General features: G+C 37.1%; 2 protein-coding genes across 2 annotated transcripts; both read right to left on the bottom strand.

The window, feature by feature from the left end:
* Positions 1 to 9,500: 9,500 nt before the first annotated feature.
* Positions 9,501 to 10,186, bottom strand: LOC137715380 (histone H4-like). Its single transcript, XM_068454684.1, has 2 exons — positions 10,149 to 10,186; positions 9,501 to 10,047 (listed from the first exon to the last, which is right to left on the bottom strand). Exon 2 carries the CDS (start codon positions 10,019 to 10,021, stop codon positions 9,710 to 9,712), a length of 312 nt encoding a protein of 103 aa, XP_068310785.1. The 5' UTR covers positions 10,022 to 10,047; positions 10,149 to 10,186; the 3' UTR covers positions 9,501 to 9,709.
* Positions 10,187 to 17,169: 6,983 nt separating this feature from the next.
* On the bottom strand, positions 17,170 to 20,509 carry LOC137715937 (zinc finger protein CONSTANS-LIKE 4-like). Its single transcript, XM_068455300.1, has 3 exons — positions 20,036 to 20,509; positions 19,382 to 19,603; positions 17,170 to 17,595 (listed from the first exon to the last, which is right to left on the bottom strand). Exons 1-3 carry the CDS (start codon positions 20,354 to 20,356, stop codon positions 17,404 to 17,406), a joined length of 735 nt encoding a protein of 244 aa, XP_068311401.1. The 5' UTR covers positions 20,357 to 20,509; the 3' UTR covers positions 17,170 to 17,403.
* Between the last annotated feature and the right edge of the window lie 7,368 nt (positions 20,510 to 27,877).

Consider the following 27,877-nt stretch of genomic DNA (forward strand, 5'->3'; position numbering starts at 1 on the left):
GAGAAAAGCAATTAATGATAATGGTTATAGTGTAAACATCGGGACCAATTAGTCATTCAACGAGATGACTGCCGAATAATGTTTCACTTTGGCAACTTGACCGATGTTTTGATTGGAAAAGGACAACTGAAGGCAGATGACGCATTGGAAGCATTTTGTCGAATTCGTTGAAGGCATCCTCAAGATTAATGGCTTTCACAAGCTGATACAATTGGGGTTTGTGATTTGGAGGCTGTCGTTTGTACTAAAAATACACGAACTCCATTTGTCCTAGGAAGCAATTAATGAAATAAACATCCCTTACGCTTCCTAGACCAGACATCATCCCCTGCAAAAGAGTTGGTAATGAGAAAATAAGTGACATCCTTACACTTGGATGAAGTGCTCATTTTCGCCCCTTTGGAGAATCAGATATTTCATAATCCCCGGCTGGGGATTCCAAGTAACCAAAACTCAAATCGTTCCGCGTGTTCTCCATTTTCATCTGCAAACGATGTGATCTTCCATATCATGGACTTCGTTATCATATATTACAGTCAAATCTTTATAAATTTCTGAGTCCCTACTTCCAGGTGAACTACGAAATGGATGGTCCTGAAAAATATCATATTGACATCGACGGTACACATGTTAAGTGTCTCCTGAGCCCAAAGCTACTCATGTTTCACTTCGTGCAAAGGGATCATAACATACTATGTGTTAACAATATCATTAAACACAAAACATGTACTTCCACATAAGCGTCCAAGATGAGACATCATCTTCTGGAAACATTGTTGGCTGAATTTCATATCCTGCAAAATTGGTATCAAGAAAACTAGCAACACCCTTAAACTCTTCCATCAAGATGAGAAAATAATTATTTAGATCATATTTGAATGTAAAACCAGTCTTTTTCTCGCTATGCACCTGAGGGCGAGCCTTGGTGCAACGGAAATGTTGCTCTTTTGCGATGAAAGTAATAGGAAAGTTATACTTTCATTTCATGACAGAACAAGATTACATATTTACCCCTATCACCCTCCCCCCCCCCCCCCCCTTTCTCAAACCTAACTAAGGTAATCAAAGAGAGCTTGTCCCTGAGAAAGAGAAATATGTGCTTGGATAGTGCTTTAGTGCATATATTTGCAACTTTATCCTGAGTACAAACAAACAGAGTAGTCACTTGGTTTGCTAGCACTTTTTCCCTATATAGTGGTAATCAATTTCCACATGCTTAGTTCTTGCATGGAAAATTGGATTTCTAGCCAAAGAAATGGTAGAAATATTATCACACCAAAGCTGGGATGAAGAAGGAAGAACAAGACCAACATCAACTAAAAGCTTGCAAATCCATGTCAATTCTACTCCCAAATAGACACAAAACCCATCAGTGGATCTTCGATCAATACTACATCCTGCGCAATTTGCATTTGAGAAAGTAGTGAGGGTGAGAGGCTTAGAACAATTTTGGAAACCACAAACCAAGGGACAATGTGCTTTTTACATATCTGAGGATGCGCTTAACTGCTTGAAAGTCTGATTGTCTTGGACTTTGTATGAACTGACATACCAAATTCACTACAAAGGATAAATATGGCCTGGTCCAGATTAAGTACTACAATCCACCAACCAAGGACCTATATTATTCAAGATTATCAAGCAGAGGAGACTCATGATCCAATTTGGTTGTGCTGAGAGGTGTAATACAAGGTTTGGAGCTTTCCATATGAGCTTTTTTGAGTATATCTAGGGTGTACTTGTTATGAGATATGAATATACCAAAGGATGATTTCTTGACCTTAATACCAAGAAAGTAATGAACTGAGCCTAGATCTTTAACAGGAAATAATGCACTGAGTTGAGACATGATTTCTTGATAGAGTTGAGCATTAGGACTAGTGACAATAATGTCAATCAACATATACCAAAATGAATACCAATGCTGGATCCCTCTGGACAAATAAAGAGTGATCATTTTGTGCACCTGAGAAACCAAGAGACTTTAAAGCAGTGGTTAATGTGGAGCAAAAGATAATCAAGAAAATTATGAAGGTGACATGTGGACTTTTTGGTTAGAATGACAAAATCATCATTGAGGCACACTGGGATTCCCACGCATATGCAACGGACAATAACGGCTCAATCAAGGAAGAGTCAAAGGTGATCAATATGATATTTATTCAAATCCCTCTCATTACTCCTATCAGTCCCTTATTGATTTTATTCAAAAGATAACTCCCAAAACTTCCTATTTAATTTAGGAATAATTGCCATGTTAATTGCAAGATATTATTTCACATAATATCTTGCAATTATTTTCCAAATACCGCCATATATGGCTAGCCATTCTCCACCCTAAGGGTTGGCCACCCTTCTATAAATACTCATCTTATCCCACTAAAATGCTAAGCCATTTTGCTACCACAAACTCCTAAACATATTCTTTTTAGAATTCTGACTTTGGCATTAGAGATTCTTCTGGCAAAGCTCCTCCATTCATCATGGGCACGTGAGGCTTTTTACCTTAATCTTAGGTGTTATTATTTTGCAGGTGCATTTTCGTCAAAGGAGAAGATGATGAAAATTTACATCCATAAATTGGTGCTTTCATTGAGAGTTTGATTCACACGCTCGAAGAAGACTCTCGCATTCAAAGTTTCTCATTTCTCGTTCACTTGTAGATTTTTCTTACGTTCTTATTCCAAGAATTTTTTATAAAGTTCTTTGAATAAACGTAAAAGAAAAATACAATGACTAGAAATTCAAAAACCACAACAAACGGAACTTCCTACGTTCAAGGATTTGGACCAAGCGATGGAGATTGAGGCATAGCCCTACCATGATGATCCACGACGCTTAACACGATAGCTAGTGGAACGGCACCACCCCCATAGGGCACCACCTTGGTAGCCACCACGACAGCAACTACTATGGCAACCTTTGGCGATCCCTCTGCCTACGGTGAGCAGGCAACCATGTAGCAGCAAGCCCAGGCACACCCCACCTTGCAACAGTAGACCCAGGCCAGTGCCACAACGTTGCAAGCCCAGCGCAAAGCAGCCCAAAAGGATACGCCCAGCGAGCCCAAGAGATGCAGGCCCAAAACCAGGCGGCTACAGACCCAAGGCAACAACACCTAACGCAACTCTAGGCCACATAAGCCCATGCCTAAGGCGAGTCGGCTTGAGCGGTGCAAGAAGCAGCCAGAGCCGCGACTCAATGCGAGCTCATCGCACTCTAAGCCTGACGCAAACCCAATTCACCATCGGCCCAACACCAACCAGACCAGGCCGCACCGTGCCCACGCCCGCCGCACGCGGGGCAGCCCACGTACGTGCCCCTCATAGCAGTCCAAACTGGTCCAATACTAGTTTAATCATCATGGCTTTAGATATCTAGACCGACGATTGAACCGGGGGTATTTTCACCCAATTTCTCCATAAGACATAGCCCAACTCAAATCTCGCACCCGGAGTCCATTACACTTCCACTACTCAAGGAGACGCAAACCGTCCAAGCTCTTCCAACTAAAATGACGAACAAAACTTGTCTCGACAAGTCATAGAGTTGATAAACGCCCTCGCACACCAAACAACCTTGGTGAATTAGCTCTTACAGCATATTGAGATACAGTGTGCCCCAGATGAGGTGTCTCGAAATAGGATAAGGGCAGACGATAAACCTCTCCAGCAGTGTCCCGGGCAAACAAATACTTGACCAGTCACGAACTGAGCATTCTGGTAATGTACACTCCCAACTAGGCCCTCGAGATAACGTATATTCTCATCTTAGCACGAGAAGGAACATGCACTCTCGGTTAGGCTCATGGACGAGCATACATTCATGGTTGGGGCCAAACTCTGATAATCAACATGAACAACCTTCCAAGCGAAGTGTTTATTCATGACTAGGTCCGTAAGGAGCATCATCTACCTCACATCGGATTATAACATGATGGATGAAGAGAAGCAGTCACTCAATCTAGCTCAAGTTCAATTGGCAACCTGCGAGTAATTCACTCGCCTATTAGGAACCACACGCACCGCAGCCGCAACATAGACAAGCTGAACACATGGAAGAGTAACCTAGGCCAGCAGGTCACGATCGGGGGCAGCCGAGAGCTCTGCTACCCTGACAGAGGTAAATTTAGGAAGAAGTAGAGAAGCCCATGGTCGAGCGATTGAGCAATTTCCAACGCAACGAGGTCACTATGAGGCACTACGACAGGACATTACCAACATAAACGTCACATTTCATTGACAAGATCGAGCAGACAGAACTATCCCACATACAAAGGAAGATACAATAATTAGCGCATCGGAGGCAGACAAGTACCAGAATGACACACCAGCCCAACCACCAAGAACCAGTGGCAGGTCTTGTTCTCATCACAACTCCGCGCTCAAAGTCTTGCCTACCTGTTCCACATCCCTTGACCGCCCTTGATTTGTCACCATGGCTCTAAACCTTACAGATCTTGCACCACAGCTTACAATTATGCCACTTTGCGACTCCTAAATGCGCCCACCAAGCCCATGGCACTTTGAACTTTAAAGTATCCAACGACGGAGTAGAATACGAGGCCTTACTAGTAGCCTCTGCTAAGGAAAGACTTAATGGTGGAGAATCTTGTAATCTATTCAGATTCTCAATTGACCACCAACCAAGCTTCAGAAGAACACATGATGAAACATCTAAGGATGATGTAATACTTGGAGAAGGTCCAGGAATAGCTTACTATGCTTTCTACTTACACCCTTACGTGGGTTCCATAAGCAGTTTGAAGTTTCAAGCAGATCACTGAACAAGACCTCACAAGTTGAGGATTATTTCAGTTGTCCAATTTTCCTCAGTTGCGTTCATAACAACGACTTTCATGCTCTCTAGTGCGATAGGGTAAAGGAATTCTCCGATACATATATGGGTCAGCTCTCCAGTGTGAGAGGGTAAACTAATTGCTCTACAGCAATTCCTTGACACCCATATGGGCCTGTTCTTTAATGCGAAAGGATAAAATAATAGCTCTCAAGTGCGAGAGGGTAAACTAATTTCCTGACACCCATCTGTGTCTGCTCTCCAGTACGAGATGATAAACTAATTGCTCTCCAGTGCGATAGGGTAAACTAATTTCCCGACATCCATCTATGTCTGCTCTCCAGTACGAGAGGATAAACTAATCGCTCTCCAGTGCGAGAGGGTAAACTAATTCCCCGACACCAATATGGGTCTGCTTTCCAGTGCGAGAGGATAAACTAATTGCTCTCTAGTGCGAGAGGGTAAACTAATTCCCCGACACCCATCTGGGTCTGCTCTTCAATGCGAGAGGATAAACTAATTGCTCTCTAATAAGAAAGGGTAAACTAATTCCCTGACACCCATCCGGGTCTGCTCTCTAGTGCGAGAGGATAAACTAATTGCTCTCCAATGCAAAAGGGTAAACTAATTCCCAGACACCCATCTGGGTTTGCTCTCTAGTGCGAAAGGATAAACTAATTGATCTTCAGTGCGAAAGGGTAAACTAATTCCCTAACACCCATATGGGTCTGCTCTCTAATGCGAAAAGCTTACATAGCTCAAAAGATCGAATACTCAAATACCAACTAAGCAGCACATAGTTATGAGGCAGCAACCACTTCACACTTAATAGTTCACTCATCCGACACTTCATCTTCAACAGCTCTAATCTTGGCAACTTCGTCCTTGATTGCTTCATCTACGGCATATGAGAAATCAAACTCAAGCAGTTTCCTCATTCTTGGTAATGCTGAATGAGATCATTTTGAACAAAAAGAAAGGTAACTTCATCAAAAATCACATGTCTCAAAATATATATTCTGCCAATGAGAATATCAAGACACTTGTAGTCTTTGTAATTCAAACTGTAACCCAAGAAGACAAATTCCTTGCTTTTGGGATCAAGTTTAGAAGTTGTATGAGGCTTCAACCATGGGAAGCATCTACATCCATATATTTTCAGAGATGTGTAATTCGAAGATCTATGAAATAATAATTCCCAATGAGTTGATTTTGTAACTGTTGGCATCATGTTGATTAGATAAATTGATGTGGCAAATGCTTCAACCCAGTATGAATAAGGAACCTTGAAGGCTGCTAGAAGAGTTTTAGCAGATTCAACGAGATGTATGTACTTGCGATCAGCACAACCATTCTGTTATGGTGTGTAAGGGCACCTTAACTGATCTGAAATACCATGCAATTGAAGATAATTAATGAACTTGAGACTAAGAAATTCTCCACCAAAATCAGACCTCAGAGTAACAATTTTGGAACTTAACAAATTCTCAACCAAAGCTTTGAATTGCACAAATGTATCAAATACATTAAACTTGGATTTAAGAGGAAAAAACCAAGTGTATTTTGTATAGCCATCAACAAAGATGATATAATATCGATATCCATTGATAGAAAAAAGTGGTGCATGACCCCATACATCAGTGTGTAGAAGCTCTAGAGGCTTTCTTGATGTACAAGAGACATGAGCAAAAGACAGCTTGGAACATTTGCCTTAAGCACAACTAGAACACACAGATTTATTTAATGAACTTGAAACTGAAATACAGGACTTAGATGCTAGCTTATTTAGTATTTTGAATGCAGGATGGCCCAATCTTTAATGCCAAGTATCATGTGAAGCTTTAGCATATGCTACAAATCCCTGTTGATTTCCAGCAATAAGAGATGCATAAAATAGGTAGAATCCAGCTCTCACATGACCTTTAAAGAGCGTTTTCTCCGAAGAAAGATCTTTCACAATGAAGTGAAAATGATACAAATGAATAGAACATCAATTATCAAGTATGAATTGGTTTGCAGAAATCAAATCTTGCTTAAGATGAGGAACATGCAAGACATTGATCAAAACAATGAAAGGCAATATTAAGTGTAGATGAACTAGAATTGAGCATAGGCACTCCTTTACCATCAACAATATAAACTTGCTCAACCCATTGTATGCCTCAGGGTTTTGCAGATTGTTGTAGGAATTACTCATGTGAAAACTAGCACCAGAACTAAGAAGCCATATAGAAGTAATGGTTGCATTGTGTGCAATTTGAGAATTCTTGGTGCCAAAAGTTAGATTCATGCGTTAAGGGCACTCTGCAGCTTCATGATCCATTCGGCGACAAATTTGGCAAGAGATATTTCTGGGGGATTACCCTGATTGCCTCGATTAAACCTTTCATTACCCTAAAAGCCTTGATTATACCTCTGATTTCCACGATTGTTATAATTCCTAAGGTTGGAGAAATTGCCATAATGTTGAGGACCATAGGAATTAAAGTTGGGTCCACTATGAGTAAGAATGAATGAGAACCTGAATCACCAGTCGGTGTTGGATGAAGGCCAGCAAAAGAATGGAAAGCTTGAATTGATGCCGATGAAGAGGTTTTCTTACAAGTAGTTAACTAAAGCTATTTGCTCAAAAGAAAGCCATGGAGTTCATCAATGGTAGTGGAACCAAGCCGAAATTGGATTGCATCGATAAAAGATTCATACTCAAATGGCACAACATGTAAAATCATAGATATCAACTCAAAGTCTTTGATCCGAGCTCTGGCATTTGCAAGTGCATCAGAAATTTCTTTAATTTGTTGAAGATAGATCGCAGCCGTAGAATCACCATTCATGATGTTACGAAGATGAGAACGAAGTTCATGAATGTGCGATTGCGATGCAGTCGCGAGTCATGATTCCAATTTTGACCATAACTCATAAGTCGAATTGACTTCAGTAGTGTATGGAATGCGAGAATCCGAGAGTGTAGAATTAATCCAAATCAAAATGTTCTGATCATTCTTAAACCAAGTAACATATTGAGGATTCAAAGTAGAGGTGCGATTACCAAACGAGTCAAGAAGAAATTTTGGCAGAGCGGTCATCGTGTCGTTAATGATTCTGGTGAGATTGTACCAGCGGAAGATCGGAGCGAACAGAGCACTTCAGGTGAGATAATTCGTTGTGGTGAGCTTCATTGGAACCATAGATCCAATATTTTGGATCGTAATCGATGAAATTGTCGAGGATGTTGAAGAATTAGGGCAACAATTGATCGAAGCAGGATGAATTAGAGAAGTAGATTCAGAGGAATGAGAACCAGAAGTCGCCATGGCTGGATTTCTAGGGTTTGAAGCTGCAAGAAAAAGATGAGCTGGAAGCACGAGAAAAAGGATCGAAGGTCGTAAAACTTAGGCGAGAGATACCATAATAGGAAAGTTATACTTTCATTTCATGAAAAAATAAGATCACATATTTGGTGTATATATACTAGTGACTCACTCACTTGTGCTAACAACTAATTAGATCTTTATCTAACTAATCACTAGTTAATTACAAAACTGTTATAACAACCTTATAACAAACTCAACTGTTTACAATTTTACCCTTATTAGAAAGGTCAAGGGTTCTCCTTTATGACCTTTGAGTTGTGGAAACAACCTATTTGCAAAGCAAAGCAAAGGTAATGCTACGTACGATAGATGTTCTCTCCACACCAGACCCTCGCACATTGTTGGTTTAAGGTCGCTCTTTTATTCTCGCTATGCACCTCCATTAACATTGAGTGTAATAAAAAAAAAGCAGGGTGTCATCATTTTCTTCAGCTCCAATGTATGCATAGTGTTATAATCAGAATAGACTCTATAGATGATGTAGCTGAGATCATAGAATAACCTAAAAACAACTTATTCCAGAGAAGGTCACACACCAACATTTACTCCCAAATCAGCATCCTTGGCATCCATAGAGTGACTTGAAGAACACTACCTCAATATTTTTTATTTGGCAAGTCTCCTTCAACATTCAAGACTCAGCTCAAATACCATGCTACTCATATAGATTTCGCAATGTTACAATAGTAACATACAAATTTCTCTATCATATGGTGGATTAAACTAACAACATATATAATGTATTTATGGCATTGAAAGGTGAAATTTTTCAAAATTAACTGTCAACATTTGACGGATCTATTTCAACTTTCCAAGATAGAAATTAATTTCATTACAGTCTTTCTATCAATGGCAAAAAAGCAGGATCTATTTTATCTTTAGGTAGCAAATCAATTATCGATTCAGTAGTTGATGCATCTGCAGAAAAACCTTTCTCTACGATTTGTTGAATAAGTTCCATCGCTTCTGATGACTCATTGTTATGGAAAATACCTCGGATGATTATGTTATAGGTCCAACCATCTGGAGAACAACCTTCATCTTCCATTTCTTTAAGTAACTTTTCCGCTTCGCTTGTTAGCCCTCCATTACAAAATCCACCAAGTATTATGTTACACATCCTGGTATCAGGTTGAAGACCTCCTGATGATACAATAGGGAGAGGAAGATTTATGTAAGGAGTTTTAATTTAGTTTCCCAAAAACAGTACCGTACTCTTTAATGGTTAAAAGATCCATATAAAGAAAAACTAAATGGTCAAAATTCAAACAAAACCAAAATTCTTCAGAAAGAGAAAAAGAAAAAGAAAAAAAAAACTCATAATTTGCAGATACCAACACCAAACTCTATTAATTTCTTCAGAAATTAGAATCCAGAGAACAAATTACAAATTGCAACTTTGAGATTGAACCGACATTGAAAAAAACCACTAACTACGACACTAATTACAGCATCAGCCATCGAAACCTAAACCCTAACAATACAAACACCAAATCACCAGTCCTTTCTTGACAGCAAGACTTTTCCCCACCAGAACCCTAACCCCCAAACCCGTACAGAGTCCTGCCCTGCCTCTTGAGAGCGTAAACAACGTCCATCGCCGTCACCGTCTTCCTCCTGGCGTGCTCCGTGTAGGTAACAGCGTCCCGAATCACGTTCTCGAGAAAGATCTTGAGGACGCCACGGGTCTCCTCGTAGATCAGGCCGCTGATTCGCTTCACGCCGCCTCTTCGGGCCAGGCGCCGAATCGCCGGCTTGGTGATGCCCTGGATGTTGTCGCGGAGGACCTTACGGTGACGCTTCGCTCCTCCCTTGCCCAGTCCCTTGCCTCCCTTTCCACGTCCCGTCATTGTTGCGAGCCGAAAATTTCAAAAATCTGAACACAAAATTCAAAAATTAGAAGTCCGAGAGAGAATTTGAAACCCTAATTTGTGAAACCGCAGAGACTTGAGATGTTTAAAGAGAGAGGAAGATGACCTGAGAGAAAGGTTTGCTTTTACGGAATGAATGCTGTTGTTTGGATTCTGAGGGCATTTATAGGGCAATGTGGGATTTTGAGAACGACGCTCGATCCGTGTGCATGCTGGAGAAGAGGTTTTGGACCGTCGATGAATTTGCGTTGACGGTAAGATGGAGGTGAAGTGAGGATCGATGACGTGGGCTGTTTTTAAGTTTCCTGCGCTTGTTTTTTGGGAACGAGGATATCCGAAATTATCTAATCACATTCGTTTATCATACATTGTGTAGTCAGTTTTCGTCAAATATTATTTATATTTAATTTTAAGTAAAAAGATTTATAATTATTTTTGACCGCACGATATACGATAAAAAGATATGATTGAATAATGTTTCTCAGTGGGCTTTGTGAGGTCCAGCTGTTTGCATATCTTTCACTCCACCGTTGTTTTGCGAATGGGCTTTGTGAGGCCCAGTGTATTTTGAAATCACATGTGAATGTGATTGACGATGTTCAATCCAGAGAGCAAATAGTAACCAATGCTAAGGTAAGGATTTTGTAAGGTTAATTGGAAATTATTATATTGATACTGCATATCCGAAGCAATAAGCAACAAAAAATTGTATTTTCTTGACGAAAATTATCATTATGTTTTGAAATTAAATCTTACAAGAACGTCGTAATATTTCACTTCGCAATGTAGAAAAAGACCCTTAGTTGGTATTTCACTTCCTTATCATCATCTCCCGTTTTGAGTAATTGTTGGTGTATATATATTAGTTTCTGATGGATACAAGGACTCATCATCTCCCAATGTTGTTCTTCAGTTGCTGGTAGATTGGACTCGAAGAAGAAATCTAATAATTTCCAGTGCTGCTGCTGCCCCGACTGCAAATGAATTTAGGGGGCCATATGATGTTGCAAACTTAAAGTCATTGCTTCGACTCTCTATGGTGCGAGCTAAAGCGTCTATTTCAAGAAATTGCAGGTAGATAGCTTTCATAAAGCTCAGTCTTGAAGATTTGTTGTCTAACTCATTCAAAAACGCTTACGATTAATGTCTTGCAGGATTGTAATATCGAATGCCGTCACTTGGGTTTCAAGTCAAGGATCTGATATCTGGCAATGATTTGGTTGTATCCCAATCAATGGCTACTTGTAAAAACACCGTTTCTGCTTCTGAGGCAATTGAACAATCAACTGTGACTGCGAATTGGATGCTGTGCCACCTAATGGTAATTTAACATTTCAAGCGTTAAACATTGGGTTGAATGATACTTGTACTGCTAATTCTGAAGTTGAAGTTTCCACTAATTACCAGGATTCAGATATTCCTACTCCTCCCAGTGAAGAGGCTTTGCGTGTGTTGCAATTTGGTTTAAGTTTTTTTGTATATTTCATATGTATTGAACGTACAAGGATACACATATATTTGAGAAGGACTAGTTACAATCAACTATCCTTAGACTAAACCCTAGAGACCGGCCATTCTCCTTAATTGAAGGAAATTACACCAAATTCTAGTGACCGGCCATACTCCTTAATTGGAGGAAACCAACCACAAGTAAGGAGTGATTTACACTTTTCTGTCAAGGAAAAAACAGCAGCCATACTGCAACTAGGCAGCTAAAGTTGACAAAGAAAGTGCCACGATTTCCGGATTACATAATCTGTCTAGGGTTAGTTCGTGACTCTCAATAGCACGTGAATGGTTCTGATACACGAATTGATGTGATGGATGAAATTTTTAAAATGCTACCCGTGTAGAGTAAAGAAGAAAAATATCTGTATTTGAATTCATCGTCATTGCATATTTCAGAAAAAGGAACTATATAGGGAATCTGGAGATGATACAGTTGTACTTGCAAACCAGGTTCCTATTCTGGAGTCTACCTATGAGATAAACATAGCTTGGCAAGGCGATCCGCCACACCATTACAACTACGGGGCATATCCAAAATCGTACACCCGGAAAACACAGCCAACAGCTCCTTGATATCAGCAGCAATGAAACCGAGACTATAGAGATCCGCCAATCCTCCAGCACAAGCAGCCACGGCTTCTAGCGAATCCGTTTCCAACTGCGGAGCACAGCCCACTCTGCTCGCGAGCTTCAACCGTTCACGGATGATATTGTTTCTTTAGCTATCTATCGATTGCCAACGTTTGTTTTTGGCAAGTTAATTCTTAAATTTGCATCAGTTTCACCTTCTATAACGTCCACCCCGAGTTCATCTGCATCTTTGTAGTAATGCTTAATTGTTTCTTATACATGGGTGTTTGTTCGTTTGTTACCCCACTCGTAAGGGTGGGGTGACCCTACTAACCTGAGGGGTTTAGTGCGTGCTTAAAGTGACTTCACAAGAGTGGTGAACAGATTTCAAACACCATGGCCTAACTTGACCAAGATTCCATCACCCATCAATCGCCTTAACGCCCTGCTTAGTTACAAACCTGCACTACCAGGCTCGGCTAATTGTTTCTTATACATCGATGCAGGGAAATCCAGGCCAAAAAGGAAGGCTCCTCATCAAGTGAAGTTTCGTCCTCTTAAGCGATTGTTGCAATACTATACCCTTGAAGAAGGCGCGGAAAAGTAAAAAAAAAAAAATAAGATGGCATGACTGCAAAGATTTTCTATATTATCGGTCGACATAATGAGTTATCAAAAATTAGCTTTGGCACTTGAAAATGGGTGAGTGAATAAACTGTGTTTGTTGTAACGTGAGCCTCATAGTTCTCGTGTTTTTGAAAGCGGCTCGTTAAGCTTTTCATTTCCATGCCAAAATATGAATGAAGTGGATGGCCAAGATATTTATCTGATCATACTTCACCTTCTTAAACGAAGTTTTGTGTTCAAATCTAATGAATTGAATCTGAAAGATATGTGTATATGTTGTGTTCACATTGGCTAGTGCAAAGGGGACCTTTTTGGAGGCATTATCCTGAAGGGGCTATGCAAAATCCATGATAAGGTCTCAGAATCTAGAGACCTTGTGCGTGCAAAATTGTTGTTACTGCTCTTCATGTGCTATAATGCTCATCTTTCTGGTGTCTTTATTTGATTATTTAGTTGTCTTATTTTGTCAAATGTAATGGTTTTACAGTGGTGACAAGACCTTTCTTGTCTTTCTGCTGATTCATCATCCCACCATGATCGCCATCATTAAGCTTTGCCTTTCCCTTTTCCAATCCAGGGCACCAATTCTATTTGTGCCATTTTTACTCAAGTACCGGCCGAAAGAAACTTTAAGAATGATCAATTTTCTCGAGCCTATTTGAATGTAATATTGAATTTGAACCATATATCATATTGACTATTGAATTAGATAAACGACTTAAACTAAGTGACTAAAGACCGCATGAATATATTTATTGGTTAATTATGTGTCAACACTAGTGTCTGTAAAAACTTCAAATAAAATTATAAATTTAGTAGGGTAAATTTCAGCTTTCAATTATTTGCTCAAACAGTCTTGAGTGAACTTTTGTAGTTCAAATTTTTTTGTACTTATTTGTGTGTGCGTCTATCATTGACTGACACATGTCTATAAACTTAATCCTTCTTAACCATGTTGTCATAAACTTAACATGTCTCAATCAATAATGAAGATCATAGAGAGGCCACACACAAAGTAGTGGAGAAAATTTGAACCCCATTGTTTGGGCTACAACCTACGAGATTAAATTTTCTGCACCCATTTTGGGTGTAACCTCTCTATGGCCTCAATCTTTGTTTGATACACATTCAATTTATGACAATAAAATTAAAAAAATTTAAGTTTATAATATGTATCAGTCAACAATTAGAATTATAAAAAAGTCACACTTATTTTAAGTGCAAAAGATTTGATCTCACAATCTACAGGTACATCATTTTTTAGGGGCAATGATTGGCAAGTGGCAGCTCCTGTGTTGGATTTGGAGCTAATAAGATATTATTTTTTATGTATGTTTTTCCGTAGTGTTTAACATAATTAATGGTTTAACCACGGCCCGCGCCCGGCCGACAAAAAATCAAGAGCGCTGTCCTAGAGTTTTGCCTCAAGAACCATCTATAGCCTTTGGTTAAAAGAAAAGGTGGGATAATTGGATTCTAATCATTCTAAATTATTTTTAATAAGGGATATTTTGGATACGGTTCTTAATCTTTAACATTTTTTGATTAAAACTTTAATAGTATTCAAAGTTTGATCAAGATTCCTTGACTTTGTACGCCTCATTATATTACTATTAATATTTATATTTTTATAGTTTTGACATTAATTGTTTGATATTTTATGAGATTTATAATCCTATAAATTTAAAATCCCTCATAATAATACTATTAGAAACGGTTACAATAAAAAAATTCAAACATTTTGATTGAATAAATGCATAAAAATTATGTAAAAATAAGAAATAATAAATGGCAAATTAAAAAAAAAGGGTACATTTTACATAAATTAGGGTACATATAAAAGATTAAAAATTATGAGTACAAATGAATATTTAAAAATATAGGCGCTAAAAGAAATTAATACATGGGTACAAAATAAAACTAAAAAGAAAATACTACAAATTAAAAAAAAAATGTTGCAAATTAAAAGTGGGTACAAACTAAAAATATAAATATATGATACAAAGTTTAGGCATAAAACATAAATATACCATATGTAATTTTTCTATCATTGATTAAATATACAATGTCACATGACGGTATACACATGGGTACAAACACAAATAAAACTTTAAAAAATAGGGGCACAAAAAGAAACTAATATATGGATAAAAATTAAAAATGAAAAGAAAATTGGTACAAATTAAAAAATATTTGCAAATTAAAAATAGGTACAAACTAAAAATAAAAATATATGATAAAAAATTTAGCCATAAATATAAATATACTAATTGTAACATTTTTAACACTAAAGGAATATATTTAAAAATAAAAATATTTTATTATTCAAATAATTAATGATGTTATTAATACTCAAGGACCTTAATCAAAAATTCAAAATGTATAGGATTTTAATCAATGGAGTACTAAAAAAAAGAATGTGAACCTAATTTTTCCTTTTAATAATAATAGTAAGCATCTTCCATCATTCAACATGAACGACCAAATGATCAGCATAAAGATTAGTTATAAATCTTGCCTTAATTATAAACAAGAAATGAAGTGGTGGATGGCTTGTAAAGAGGATGCAAGTGGATTATGGAGCTGCTTGAGCCTTGACCATGCTCCAGCTTTTACTGTTATTGGGTCGGTGTCTTAAACATTTGCTCATTCTAAAGGACTTGTTTGATAAGTGAATGACTAAAAGACCCAATTTTAGAGATAGTCAAGAGCTTTTCTGGAACTGCTTCTGTGACAAGCACTTATGGTTATAAGAATTTCGTCTAAAAGTGCTATTAAGTTAGAGACGTGTCAAAAAAGCCCCAATTTAAGAGGATGCAAGTGGTGAATGGCTTGTAAAGAGGATGCAAGTGGATTATGGAGCTGCTTGAGCCTTGACCATGCTCTAGCTTTTACTGTTATTGGGTCGGTGTCTTAAACTTTAGCTCATTATAAAGGACTTGTTTGATAAGTGTGTAACTAAAAGCCCCAATTTAAGAGACAGTCAAAAGCTTTTTTGGAACTGCTTCTGTCAAGCATTTATGGTTACAAGAATTTCATCTAAAAGTGCTATTAAGTTAGAGATGTGTTAAAAAATTCCAGTACTTTTTTCTAATTACTAAGTTTTTCTGTCAAAAACAACGTCAGAAACGTTTTTTTTATTGTCTAAAACACTTTTATAGACTTGAAAGAGTTTTTTTCCTAGTTAGATATATAGGTTTTGTTTTTGGACTTCACTCGCACGTTGACGAATGTATACACTACTAATTGGCAGGTTGAATAGATTAAACTTCTCTTTGCATTTTGAAAGTATGAGGATGATTGAGATGACATTGATAAGTACTTATCATGCCCAATTTTATTCTTTGTTGATGGTGACTCTCCTGTGTATTGAGACACCACACCTGATGATATAACTGATGATCACATTCCAATAGCCAATTAGGAAATTTGCATGTGGTGAATGAGCAATTTTTTGGTGCGTTCAAAAATCATAATTAATGTCATTATCTTACTTAGAGGGACATTTTAAGAAAAAAAAATATCTTCACTTGTATAATAACATAAATATGTTGTCCCGTATGCCAGATACATTAAAAATCTCTCGTGTTCCTCAATCGCCTCAAACAATATGATTGATTGATTTGCTAGGTATATTGGTTGGGCTTATGCCTATCTAAATCGGCAACTAATCTCATTATTAAAGCGTACACTGCAAATAATTGTTTTTTTTTTTTTTTTTGGTCCAACACAACAAAGTTGTTCAAGACGTAATTTTATATAGATCTCAGTTGATTTTTATCACGAAATATTTGAAACAATACAATTATGGTGTTGATTCCTTAAGAGAATACCAGTCCAAGAACAGTGGATACAAAGAAAAAAATAATAATTAAATAATTAACCGAGTTGTGCTGCATGCCGGAATTTTTTGAGGAGTTCTTTCGAACCCACAAGCAATTACTCTTTATAATAAATGTTACTAAAATCTAAATCGAATAATTTTTTTACTGCAAATACACAAGAAAACTTGGCTACATTTAAACTTGAACCTTTAATGAAGAATTACGAGGTCAAATAGCTAGAGGGCTTAAATACGATTTTAACTGATGATGGTACAATGTGAAAAAAATTAAAATATTGTGGTTCATTTTGAAATTCACCGTAAATCTTGAGGGTGTAACATAATGCAGTTAACCCTAAATTAAATTGACTTGCCAAACAGATTATGAAGTCAATTACTAACTCATTTAACAAAACATAAAGTTGAGAGTTGTGGCCCTGTTTAATCAGCTCTTCTGTTTTTTCTGTTCTTTCTGAACGAAAGTGACTTTGTTTTCATCTTTTCCAATCAGTTGTCACGTACTGTGTTATCCTGGAAACACTAAAGTGAAGCTTGAGCACGATCTTAATTATGTAAAAGCAAATTATAAATAAGTAGATAACTAAAAGCTTCACCCTTGATTAATTAAAGTCTTAAAGTTCAACATTGTCATTAATTCTAACAATACAATCACCTATATTTACATGAACTAGTACTTCAAGCTAAATAGCGCTTGAAGAGCTGCATTCTACATAATAACAATAATTAAAGTTCAAATCAAGCAGCCCAAATTTTGCCTAGCTACTTGCTAAATATATATCATCAGGATATAGAGGTGATCTTATGCTGCTAGCTAGATTACGGAATTAGATTCGATTGAAGAAAATGCATCGAGAAGGTTGATCCAGCTATCATCTTCCTCCTCATCTTCTTCCCCACTCATTTTGCTCCATTGAACATTAGGACTCTTCTCAATTTCATCATTCCTTGCAAACCGGCCTCTGATGCGCGGCCGGCTGTCTGCCAATGTCTTCCTACAAGCATACTAAACACAGAAATAATGCCAAGTTTTAGTGCTTCTTCATTAAGAAAAAGAAAAGGGAGAGAAGGAAATTAAAGGTTTGAGGTTCAAATGTAGTGATATTGTAATAAAGCGTAAGGTCCGTATACTTTTATTACTTGATATAAGGGAGTAGTACCCTTTTCTTAAGATATGAAGGATTCATCAGCAGAAGTGGTTAATTAATTAACTCAGACACATTTTGTGGCTACTTGGTCACTTTAGTTTCTTCAATTAAACGGGTTTCATGCTTTTGCATTTAGGCAATGTGTAAAATTAATTTCCAAATAAAAGAACTTGATGATCTAAGTGTTAAAAAAACCAAAATAAAAATATCACTCTATCTTGGAAAAGTTTACAATTTCAAACAGACGTCCAAGAGTAAGACATAGAGTGTTGAACGTCTGTTAATAGGACCTGCATAGACATACAGATGGAATGAAAGTTGATCTGTCAACAGGATCAGGAATTTATGAAATTGAAAATAAAATTGGCCAACAGAAAGACAAAGAGTTTGGAATGACGTTGATATAAGTATTTAAATTTAGTGTAAACTATCGTTGTATAAAAAATAATTTATTAACTTACTCTGTTGCATTACATGCCACTACATCTATACCTTGCTATTTTATTCATACACAAAAAACTCAAATAATATATACGTGATGAACTTCACAATTAATTACGATAGACACTCGTTTAACTACGTAGAAATGATTATTTCATACCTTGTACGCACTCAAATGTTTGAGTATATGGGGTGCCGCTTAACTCTCGCCCGTGGAGTTAATCTTTTCTATGCACAAATGATTCAACTAGTGTACATTTTAATTGTCATTTCATTCAGTTTTTTCGAACAACCACTCCATTAGTCCATTATAGAGCTAGGCCAAGCTAGCTCCCAAAAACTTATATGTCAAAAATGCACTACCATATCCTTTCCACTATTTGAAATGAAATAGAAACAATGTAGGATGTGACAGACGCAGACCATGGAATCATGCATAGTAGGCAAAAGGAGTAAATTAAGTAGCTAAAATTTTACACTAGAGAATATAATCAACGTGTGAAAATCGTGGGCCAAAAAGCAACAAGAACTAGGCCACCATATACATAAATCTTAAAGTGGCACTAGCTAGTGGGTAGGGTGAAGCAGCAACTTAGAAGAAAGATATATAAGAGGGCAAAAGTTACTTGGTTTCCTCCCATTTAAGAAGATTTTTTTTATGGTGGTGGTATTCACACATTCATTTTTACCTTTTATATACTCTTAAATTTTTGCCATCGGATCATTGAATTGAAGAAGATTAAAAGACAAAATTAAACAAAAAGTGTGTGAGATATAAAAATGAATGTGTGAGTAGACCACCCTTTTTTTAAGGACAAATACAGTTTGATATGAGTACAAAAACTTCTTTTTGTATAGTCTTTCTTAATAATCTTTTTAATAAATGTATCAGACATTTGCAGTTAAAAAGAAACGACAACTGGAGAAATTTTTAGGAGTGCCGGGTACACCAAAAAATTTTGGTGTACCCTCACTTATAATGGTGGACCCTACCCTCACTTATTTTTCAATAAATAAATAAAATCAAATTCTAATGAGTGAGGGTACACCAAAATTTTTTGGTGTACCCGGCACTCCTAAAAATTTCTCCGACAACTGTGTATTTAATCTGTATAAAGTATCTATATATTATGAGGTGCAGAGCAATGTTCAAATCAAAGCAAATAATTAAATAGTTAATTAATTGAAGTAGAGTGGTATTGCCTTAATGGTCTTGTTGAAGTTTCTTTGGTTGCGCTTGCTTCTATACCTCTCAATTCTCTCCTTCTTCTCCTCGGGACTATACCGACAGGCTTTGCTCATCCCTTCTATAATCATACTGCTCTCACTCGACAGCGAACTACTTTCTGATGATGATCTATTATAACCACCATACTGCAATTGCTGCACTACTTGCACCCCATTACTGTTCTTGCTATTAATTGTCTGCATGCATCCACAATATTGTAGCACAAATACACAAAATTATATTAATTCAAGTAAAACCCTAGCTACAACCCGACAACGTCGACGAGTGACACATGAGAGCAAAAATACAAAATATTCTCTTGTCACATTGTGTTAGCCCTAAACCCTCACGTTATTTGGGCAAGCCCCACCACCAACGCCCCAACGAACAAAGAGTAAATCACCTCGAATTATTGATCAAGTTAACTCTTATCTAAATGCACAGTTGCAGTAAGTAACATATAGAAGTAAATTTGGACAACTGAGCAATGATCATGTAAGTTTTTGGTATGGAACTGAGGAAATTATGTTAACTTTTGTCTATCAATGTAATAATAGTCTAGGAACATAAGTATTTTACGGTGTGGTATGAAACTATACGAACTCAATTGTCTCCATATTAAATCGAACCTGCAAATCCAAGTCCCCAGTGCTACAAACCCGGCGGACATGGCCGGTTTCTGACTCCAGCAAGTCGGAGACCAATTTGTGGGTCCCGCAAGTGCTGACGCTTGGCTGAATCATGTTCGGGTCCGGTTCTCCGTAGCACTCGTGAGCCCCGTTGCTGATCGGCGAGGCTCCGTAGCTGCTGGAGCCGCTGCTACAGCTGTTGCTGAACTCGGCGGAGACAAGGTGGTCGTGATGATACGGCAACGGAAGAGCCGCATGCGAGCCGTGATGATACTGAAAATCGGGGGCGCGTGGGAATGCGGTGCTGTTGTGTCCGTACATTGGTGCGTGAGGTGTGTAGTAGGGTTTTGGGAAGGTTTTTGGAGTTTCTGTTCTAATGAGTGGAGCGAATACTGGAGAGTTTGGAGAGATGGATAGATTTACGGACGCGGATGGAAGGCTGGGACTTTGTGTGGGGGTACTTAAAGGGAAGAACGCAAGGGAGGTGAGAGGTGAGGATCCTCCTCGCCGGATCCTCTTTGTGAGATCTGTTTATCGTAAATTGTACGATCAATTTTTATCAGATATTATTTATATTCAATTTTAAATAAAAAAAATTTACAATGATTTCTGACTGCATCATGTACGATGAACGAATATGATTGGAGGATTCTCAAAATCCTTAGTGCGGGCAAGCATCCTTCTGGGTGGGGCCCATACAGAGCAGAGGAGATGTGACCGGAGAGACTGCATGGTGACGTGGATGATGATGTCATGCTTTTAGGGAAAGGGTTGACCTGGTTTTACTCCTGCCACTGCTAGGGTTTGGAGTTTGGGGTCTGGGACATGGAATGATGAGACGTTGGCCTACCAGTACTCACAAAGCGTCCACACATGACCTCTCACGACAATGTTGAAGGCCCCCCTATTAAGACTGGTTTTAGGTAGTAACCTCTCTTGTAGGTGCTCTATGCACTCTTTTAATCTTTCACACACATTTTTTTATTTTCAGTGACCCAATTAAATGAATTGAACAAAATTAAAAGACAAACAAAGTCTATGTAAGATAAAAAGAGACGTGTAAATAGCACCATCCATGTTGTATCTACCATCTTATGTTGCCAAAATGAGTGAATAAAATTGTAAAAAGGGGTGTGATATCCACACCGCCCATTTTACTTCTTACACATTTTTTTAATTTTTGGCCGTCGAATCGGATGAATTGAAGAAGATCAACAGACATAAATTATTAAGGAATGTGTGAGAAGTAAAATGGGGTGTGTGAATAACACACCCCTTGTAAAAATATAGAAAACGATTTATGGCTCTCCAAAAACATTATATTGGTAATCCAGTAGGCAACAGCATATATATATATATATATATATATATCCAACTGACGGTTTGCTTATATTTATCTTAATTGATTGAAGGACAATGAATATTCAAGGGCTAAAATCATCACTTCAGTAAATCACATCGGGGGCCTAATTCTAGAGGGAGGAAGAGAGATAAGTACAAAGGAAGGGGAGTGTGTCCAACGATTTGTACAGTGTCCACAGAACCATCATTTGCATATCCTATGTTCGGGTTGGCAGGCTTGGATATTTTGTTTTTGTGTTGCCAAATTTTATATTTGCTTTTGTTATTAGAACTTTAAAAAAATGTTAATTATTAGATAAAGGGATCCTCTCTGGATCATTTCTACCAAATTCACTCAATCAATCAATCTGGGCCCTAGAAATTTGAACTAATGGCTACAAACAAGGGGCTCCTTTAAAAGTTATAATAATTTTAGTCGTTGAATCAAATTTCAAAGCCCCGGATTAGATGATTGGGTGTATTTGATAGAAGGAATCCAAAGATGATCCCTTTCCAATTACTAGCACTTTAAAAATTCAAATATTCATTTGTTTATTTCATTAAGACAAAGCATGCACAAGTCAATTGCGGAAAATATAAGTAATCATGAACGAGATGAAGCATCAAGAATGGCCGGAATTATAATTATAATAGTGCGGCGGAGTTATTATAAAAATCCTAAAAAATCGTGTTCCTTTTGGATTTCCTTCTTGATCAATAACAACCGCAGCGTTGTCATCATATCGTCTTATCATACCGTTGTCGCGTTTGAGTTCTTTACAAGTACGTACCGGCAATGGCAAGGCCAAGATTTGCCTAGGGGAGGGGAGAAATTCAAAAGAGTGCAAAGTTCAATCAAAGCGGTTGCTTTCACATTGGAGAGTGCAAAGTTTTGAGTCAATATTCATAGCAGAAAATAGTCTCTCCATCAAAGCGGTTGTACGCAATAATATCAAAGCCAATGTAAGAAGCTTAAATTGACTAGGATTAGATCCTCTTAAAATATTAGGCGTTAGTCAAACAACGGACTGGAACCTAGCATTTAGATGCTTAGGCGAGATATAGGTAGGAGCCTAGATGGATTTAAATTATCGTAAAATAAGTATTAAACAATATTTACATTGTTTTTAAAAAGTAATACAATATTTATAAATCATGTGAGACTTTAAGATAAATATGATGAGAGTATTAAAAGAGAAAATAAAAATACATACAAGAATAATAAAAATAATAATAAATGAAAGAAATGGGTTAATAAACCACAAAAATAAGGTGGGGCTAGACGCAAACCAACCCCTTTAAACCCAATACCAAATTTAAAACAATCTCAACTTTTTCTATCTTTGTAACCAAACGCAAACCAACCCCTTTAAACCCAATACCAAACAGAACTCTTCTTCTCCGATGTCTGCTAATCTCCATGCCATGTCTATGGTTTCTTCTTCAGCCCATCTTCTTTCCTCCATCTTCTCTCCCCCCTCCCCCCCCCCCCCAACCTAGCTCTCTCCTCTGTTTTCGTCATTCCTCTGCAAATCCAATCAAATTATCTCTCTGTAAATTCGACCAAGACAGCGGAGGGGCTGAACCAGCGCTCCTAGGCGTGTTTTCTAGCGAGGAGAGGGGCGGCCGCCACTCCTCACCCTCACGTAGCTTTGCCACTGCGTACCGGGCAAATCCATTATATGTAAAATAAAAGATACACATGTAAACCCTAACAATATCATTATCTAGTGATCGATGCATTTAAACCACATTTGAATGTTCCTATAACTTCGTATTGCAGAAAATTCTAACTGCAGCAAACCCTAGCTATCAATAAAAATGATGATACTTGCAGGTGTAGACATCTTTATGATGTCTTGAGTTTAATCTTCTCTTCTCTAAGAGTTCTTTTTTGTATTATTGCTCACAATAGGACAAGCATCAATAATGAACGTATATATCCTGCGAAGAGAGACCGTCCTCTTTTGTAGTGAAACTATAGAGTAGATTCACTCTTCTCCTATTTTCATTCTCTTCTCTCCCCTCTTCTCACAGTGTTATTTTTGTCTTTTTCTCTCTAATATGTTAACGTGGCTTAATCGTGACCGTTTAAATAGAAGTGAAAGGAAAGGAAGAGAGATTAGAAGGGGAGACAATCCTCCTCCCGAAACTACTCCACCTATTATGAAGGAAGTTGTTGATAAAATCGTCCCCTGCAATTTAGCAGAAGGAGCTTTTCCAAAAAAATGTCATCTTTAATGACTTATAGCCCAAATAAGCCCAAGACGCCAAACTGGCAACACTGCGAAGTCAACCTTCTTTAATTCACCATAATCAAATGGCTTGGAAATAACGTCTGAAATTTTGATACAATTATTTTGAGAGACTCACAAATCCACTCCAACTAGAATTACTCCAAAGTTGCTTCATTTTATTGCTTTTTGGTCAAAGTAGATTCACATGTCCTACAATTGAAATATAAAGAAAATTTATCAAAATTCTCTCAAAATAATCAATAAATTATAACTAAACTTAATTACGGTAAAAATATAGAACAATATCGACTCATCAATCTACTTCCTACCGATGTTTTGGTATTGCTTTATTGCCATCCAATTATTGACAGCGGATATGTGCTTAGTTACTCAATTGCTTGGCTAGATATTTTTAGGTTGTTGGCCTGGTTGTGTTGGATACTTACTTGTCAAGACGTCTAAACATACAGGAATTATATAAAAGGACAAGCACCATTTAGCATGCAATAATGAACCTAATTAAATTTTAGCTGTCAAAAACTTTCTCTTGCCTTCTCTCTATATATCTGTCAATCGTCGATACAGATGGTCTGCCAATTTTATCCAATTCAGGTTGCTATCAATTTTTCTAGCCTACATTTGACTCTCTCTCTCTCTCTCTCTCTCTCTCTCTCTCTCTCTCTCTCTCTCTCTCTCATTTTGTATATTTATGATATTTTTGGCTAAAGATAATATTCACTTTAGAGGTCCGTAGTTTTAATTAGATTTCTTGACCTGAACTTTGGAGACAAGGCCTTACTTTGAAAAAATATTTTGTAATATTTTCTGTCATGAATTTATGAATGCATGAACCAATTGGAACATTCGGTCAAACAGCGTAGTAGCAAGGCAAGAGTTGGGCAGAACTTTTTCAAACTGGTCCTAAATACACACACACACACACATATATACTCCCCTCCCTGTTTAGTCCAAGACATTTCCTGTGAGAAATCTAGAAAATCTTTACCCAACTTGCAATTGACAACAAATAAATAACCCCACCACTACTTAGATCCACATGAGAGCTACAGAGTGAGAGAGTTATTTAACACATCCAGCTCCATGTGAGGAGCATAAAGTACTCCCAATCATATGAATATTGAAGTATATTGGAAATTTTGGAAACAAAACATTATATTAGGATTTTATGAAGGAAACTGTTATAATCCATAGCTAGTTATATTCTAAAGACATAGGGCTCTTTTTGAAATACTTTTAAAATGACTGAAAGTATTTTTAGACAAAAAAATTTTGGGTTCCAAAAGCACTTGAAATGCTTTCTGCTTTTTCCAACAAAAACTTTAAGTGCTTTTATAGGATTCACTTGCATTTTTACTAAGGATTGGTTCTAAAAATATATTCACCAAAAGAGTTTTCAGTCATTTTAAAAGCACTTACAAACGAGCCCATAAGCACCAACCCTCTTGTTAGCTAGGAAGGATATCACATATATGGTTAAGATCCTGTGAACTATGATCATCAAAGTGTCATTGTCTTCCTTGTAAATCATCACTATTGGAAAAACATATTACAAATAAACCTGATTTTTTTTCTTTTTCACTTGGATCCCTCATGCTTGCCACTGAAAGTAGAAATTTATTTCAATGTTCTGCAGTGAACCCATTTCTCTACTCCTATCGGAAGTGCTTTTGTAAACACTTTTGAAGTTTGAAAATTACGTGACTGTCAAATATAACATAATTAAACTGTGCAGAAGAAGAAAATTTTCAAAAGCATGCTTTAGAGAAATCAGTATTATTTGAAGTTTGATTTCAAAAAAAAAAAAATGCTAGGCCTTAAAATTAAATGCACTTTAGGACACGAATAATGCTAACACTAACCATTAACATCAGTGTATATATATCAACTTTACTTTATTTTGAAATAGTTCAAAGGGCAGTTTGATTTTGAAACAAACGAGAATATTTCATGTTGGTGATAAATTTTTAATTAAGTGCTTGTCTGACCTCTTCACCTATTACCAATTGTTTTTCAGTTGAATTCTCTCACTCTAACAAACTGAACCCCTTCAAATTTCCTTCAGTCTTCTTAGTCTTGTTGGACGTTAGACCCTCCAACGGCTAATAGGTTTAGACAGTTAGTAAGGATTTGCATGGAGTATAAGTAAGGTTAGGGTTTAGTTAATAGTTATAGCTTATACCTCAAGTACAGTTAATATTCCGGTTTTCCTTGGAAATAAGGGCTCCTGATTCTATCATATTTGAAATGAGATTTGGTGGATCAAATCCTTGACTGCAAAGAATCCTAATGATATCATTATTGGAAGGTTCATTAGGGTTAAGTCGGTATAAATAGTGAGGATAGGTTCGAGTTATACAGTGGTGGTGAGTGTACAGAAGCCCTAGCTCGAGTTCTTGCTGCTGTTCATCTTCACTGTGCCGTCAAGGATGACTTCACAAGGTTTTTTCTTATGGTGTTTCGATCTGCATGAACCAGTTATGTTTTACAGGTCTAACTTTATTCGCAAAAGGAAAAGGACATTCTCTAAATAGATTTCTGGTGTAACTTAATGCCAAACTTAGTATTATCGATCTAGACCACCAAGATATTCTTTCATAACTAATCAGTAATTCCTAATCACCACTAAGCTTAATTGGCATGAGTTTACTAAAATTTCTGTCTCCGATCAATGTTCTTGAAATCTAGGGAACAGAGATATTGCATGCTTGACTTAAATCTCTTATGATGATGTAAACTTTGAAAACTTTCCCAAGGTAATCAATTTAGATGTACATTGACCATGCGAGAGAGAGGGGACCTCTTTAGCATCTTCTATATAATGAAACGTAGGTCCATGAGAATCAACTATATCACTTCAAAAAGGAGTATCTATTGTTCAGAAACTCAGTCACAACAAATCAATTGCCTCCAAGATCCTTTTTCTGTATACACAGCTCACAAAGTAACCAACTGGCCAGGGCAGGGCTTAGACAACAAGACGTTTCGTTCCTCGGTTGGTCAATAACTAGGTTGAAGCCATTCCAAGCCAATTGGATCGAACAAAATTTGTGTACTCTTAATTATTGCTTGCAGCACTATGCCATTGCGTAACGTAAACAACGTAATGTTGCAGTGCTATTCTACCAACTTGCATGATGTACTTGTCCCATATGTCGCTGATTTATTTTCCTTTTTCCCATTATTACTTGCATATATGCATAATATGGTCCGTGCAATACTCAAATTGTACTTATATGTGTGTGTAGATAATACTTTAATTTCCATAGAAGCATGCATGCTGGCCTCAAATATTATGAGAGAACTGCATGCATGGCCTCGAATTTTATTTATACTGCTAAAACATTTAAATTTTTTTTTTATAATGAATGGCGTACGTTTGCAGGTATTAATTTGCATTATGTATTTGTAATACATGAGAGGGATCTTGATGTTTTTCTTCGAGTACTCTTGCGGGACCTTGATACCAATCGGCTGAGACTCATCATAACACAATGCATCGCACTTATATTAAAGCCGCACGCAGCCTCAGATATAACATGGTGAAATTACAAGAACTGTATCAATAAACCTAATACTGACACAAATTTCACGAAAGCAATCTTAAAACCTTGCAACAAACATGAAATCAATCATAGTCTTTATTCTACTAAAAAAACCCTAATAATATATCAAAATCTATACTCTAACATAGTAAGAAACCAAAGTTGATAATTGACTTGCTAGCTTTTCTATTCTTTTCTTCTGGCTTTCTATTTTTTTTTTTTTTTTTCACCTTTTATTTCGTATATACTTGCAAAGAAAAGAATCTTCAGTATCCAACTTCTGCTAGGCTATGAGATCAAAATAATGCATGCCTATAACCTAGTAGGCAATTGTGCTCTTATTCATGTGGTGGACCTTTGGAACATGCAGCTGGTGGGGTTTCTTCTAGATAACGAAATTAGGTAGCTTGTTGTGGGTTTGTGATCAATGGGGTCAACAAGAAATTAGAACAGTTTCCCCACTAGCATAAGTGATTCTGAGACCATGTGATTGTTATCAGCCTCAAGTAAAGGGATTCTCCATTGCGATTAAGAGCTAATTTTAATGAGGTTATTTGTCTAATAAATGTTTATATGTGTTTAAAAAATAAATTATCGTTTAATACAATTTTTTATGAATTAGTAATAAAAGAGTATTGTTCATTAAAAAAATAAAATGAACGACATTCTGTCAATTTTCATTGACATTCACTAGTCGGATC

This window comes from Pyrus communis, chromosome 14, assembly GCF_963583255.1.
Source record: "Pyrus communis chromosome 14, drPyrComm1.1, whole genome shotgun sequence".
NCBI lineage: Eukaryota > Viridiplantae > Streptophyta > Magnoliopsida > Rosales > Rosaceae > Pyrus > Pyrus communis.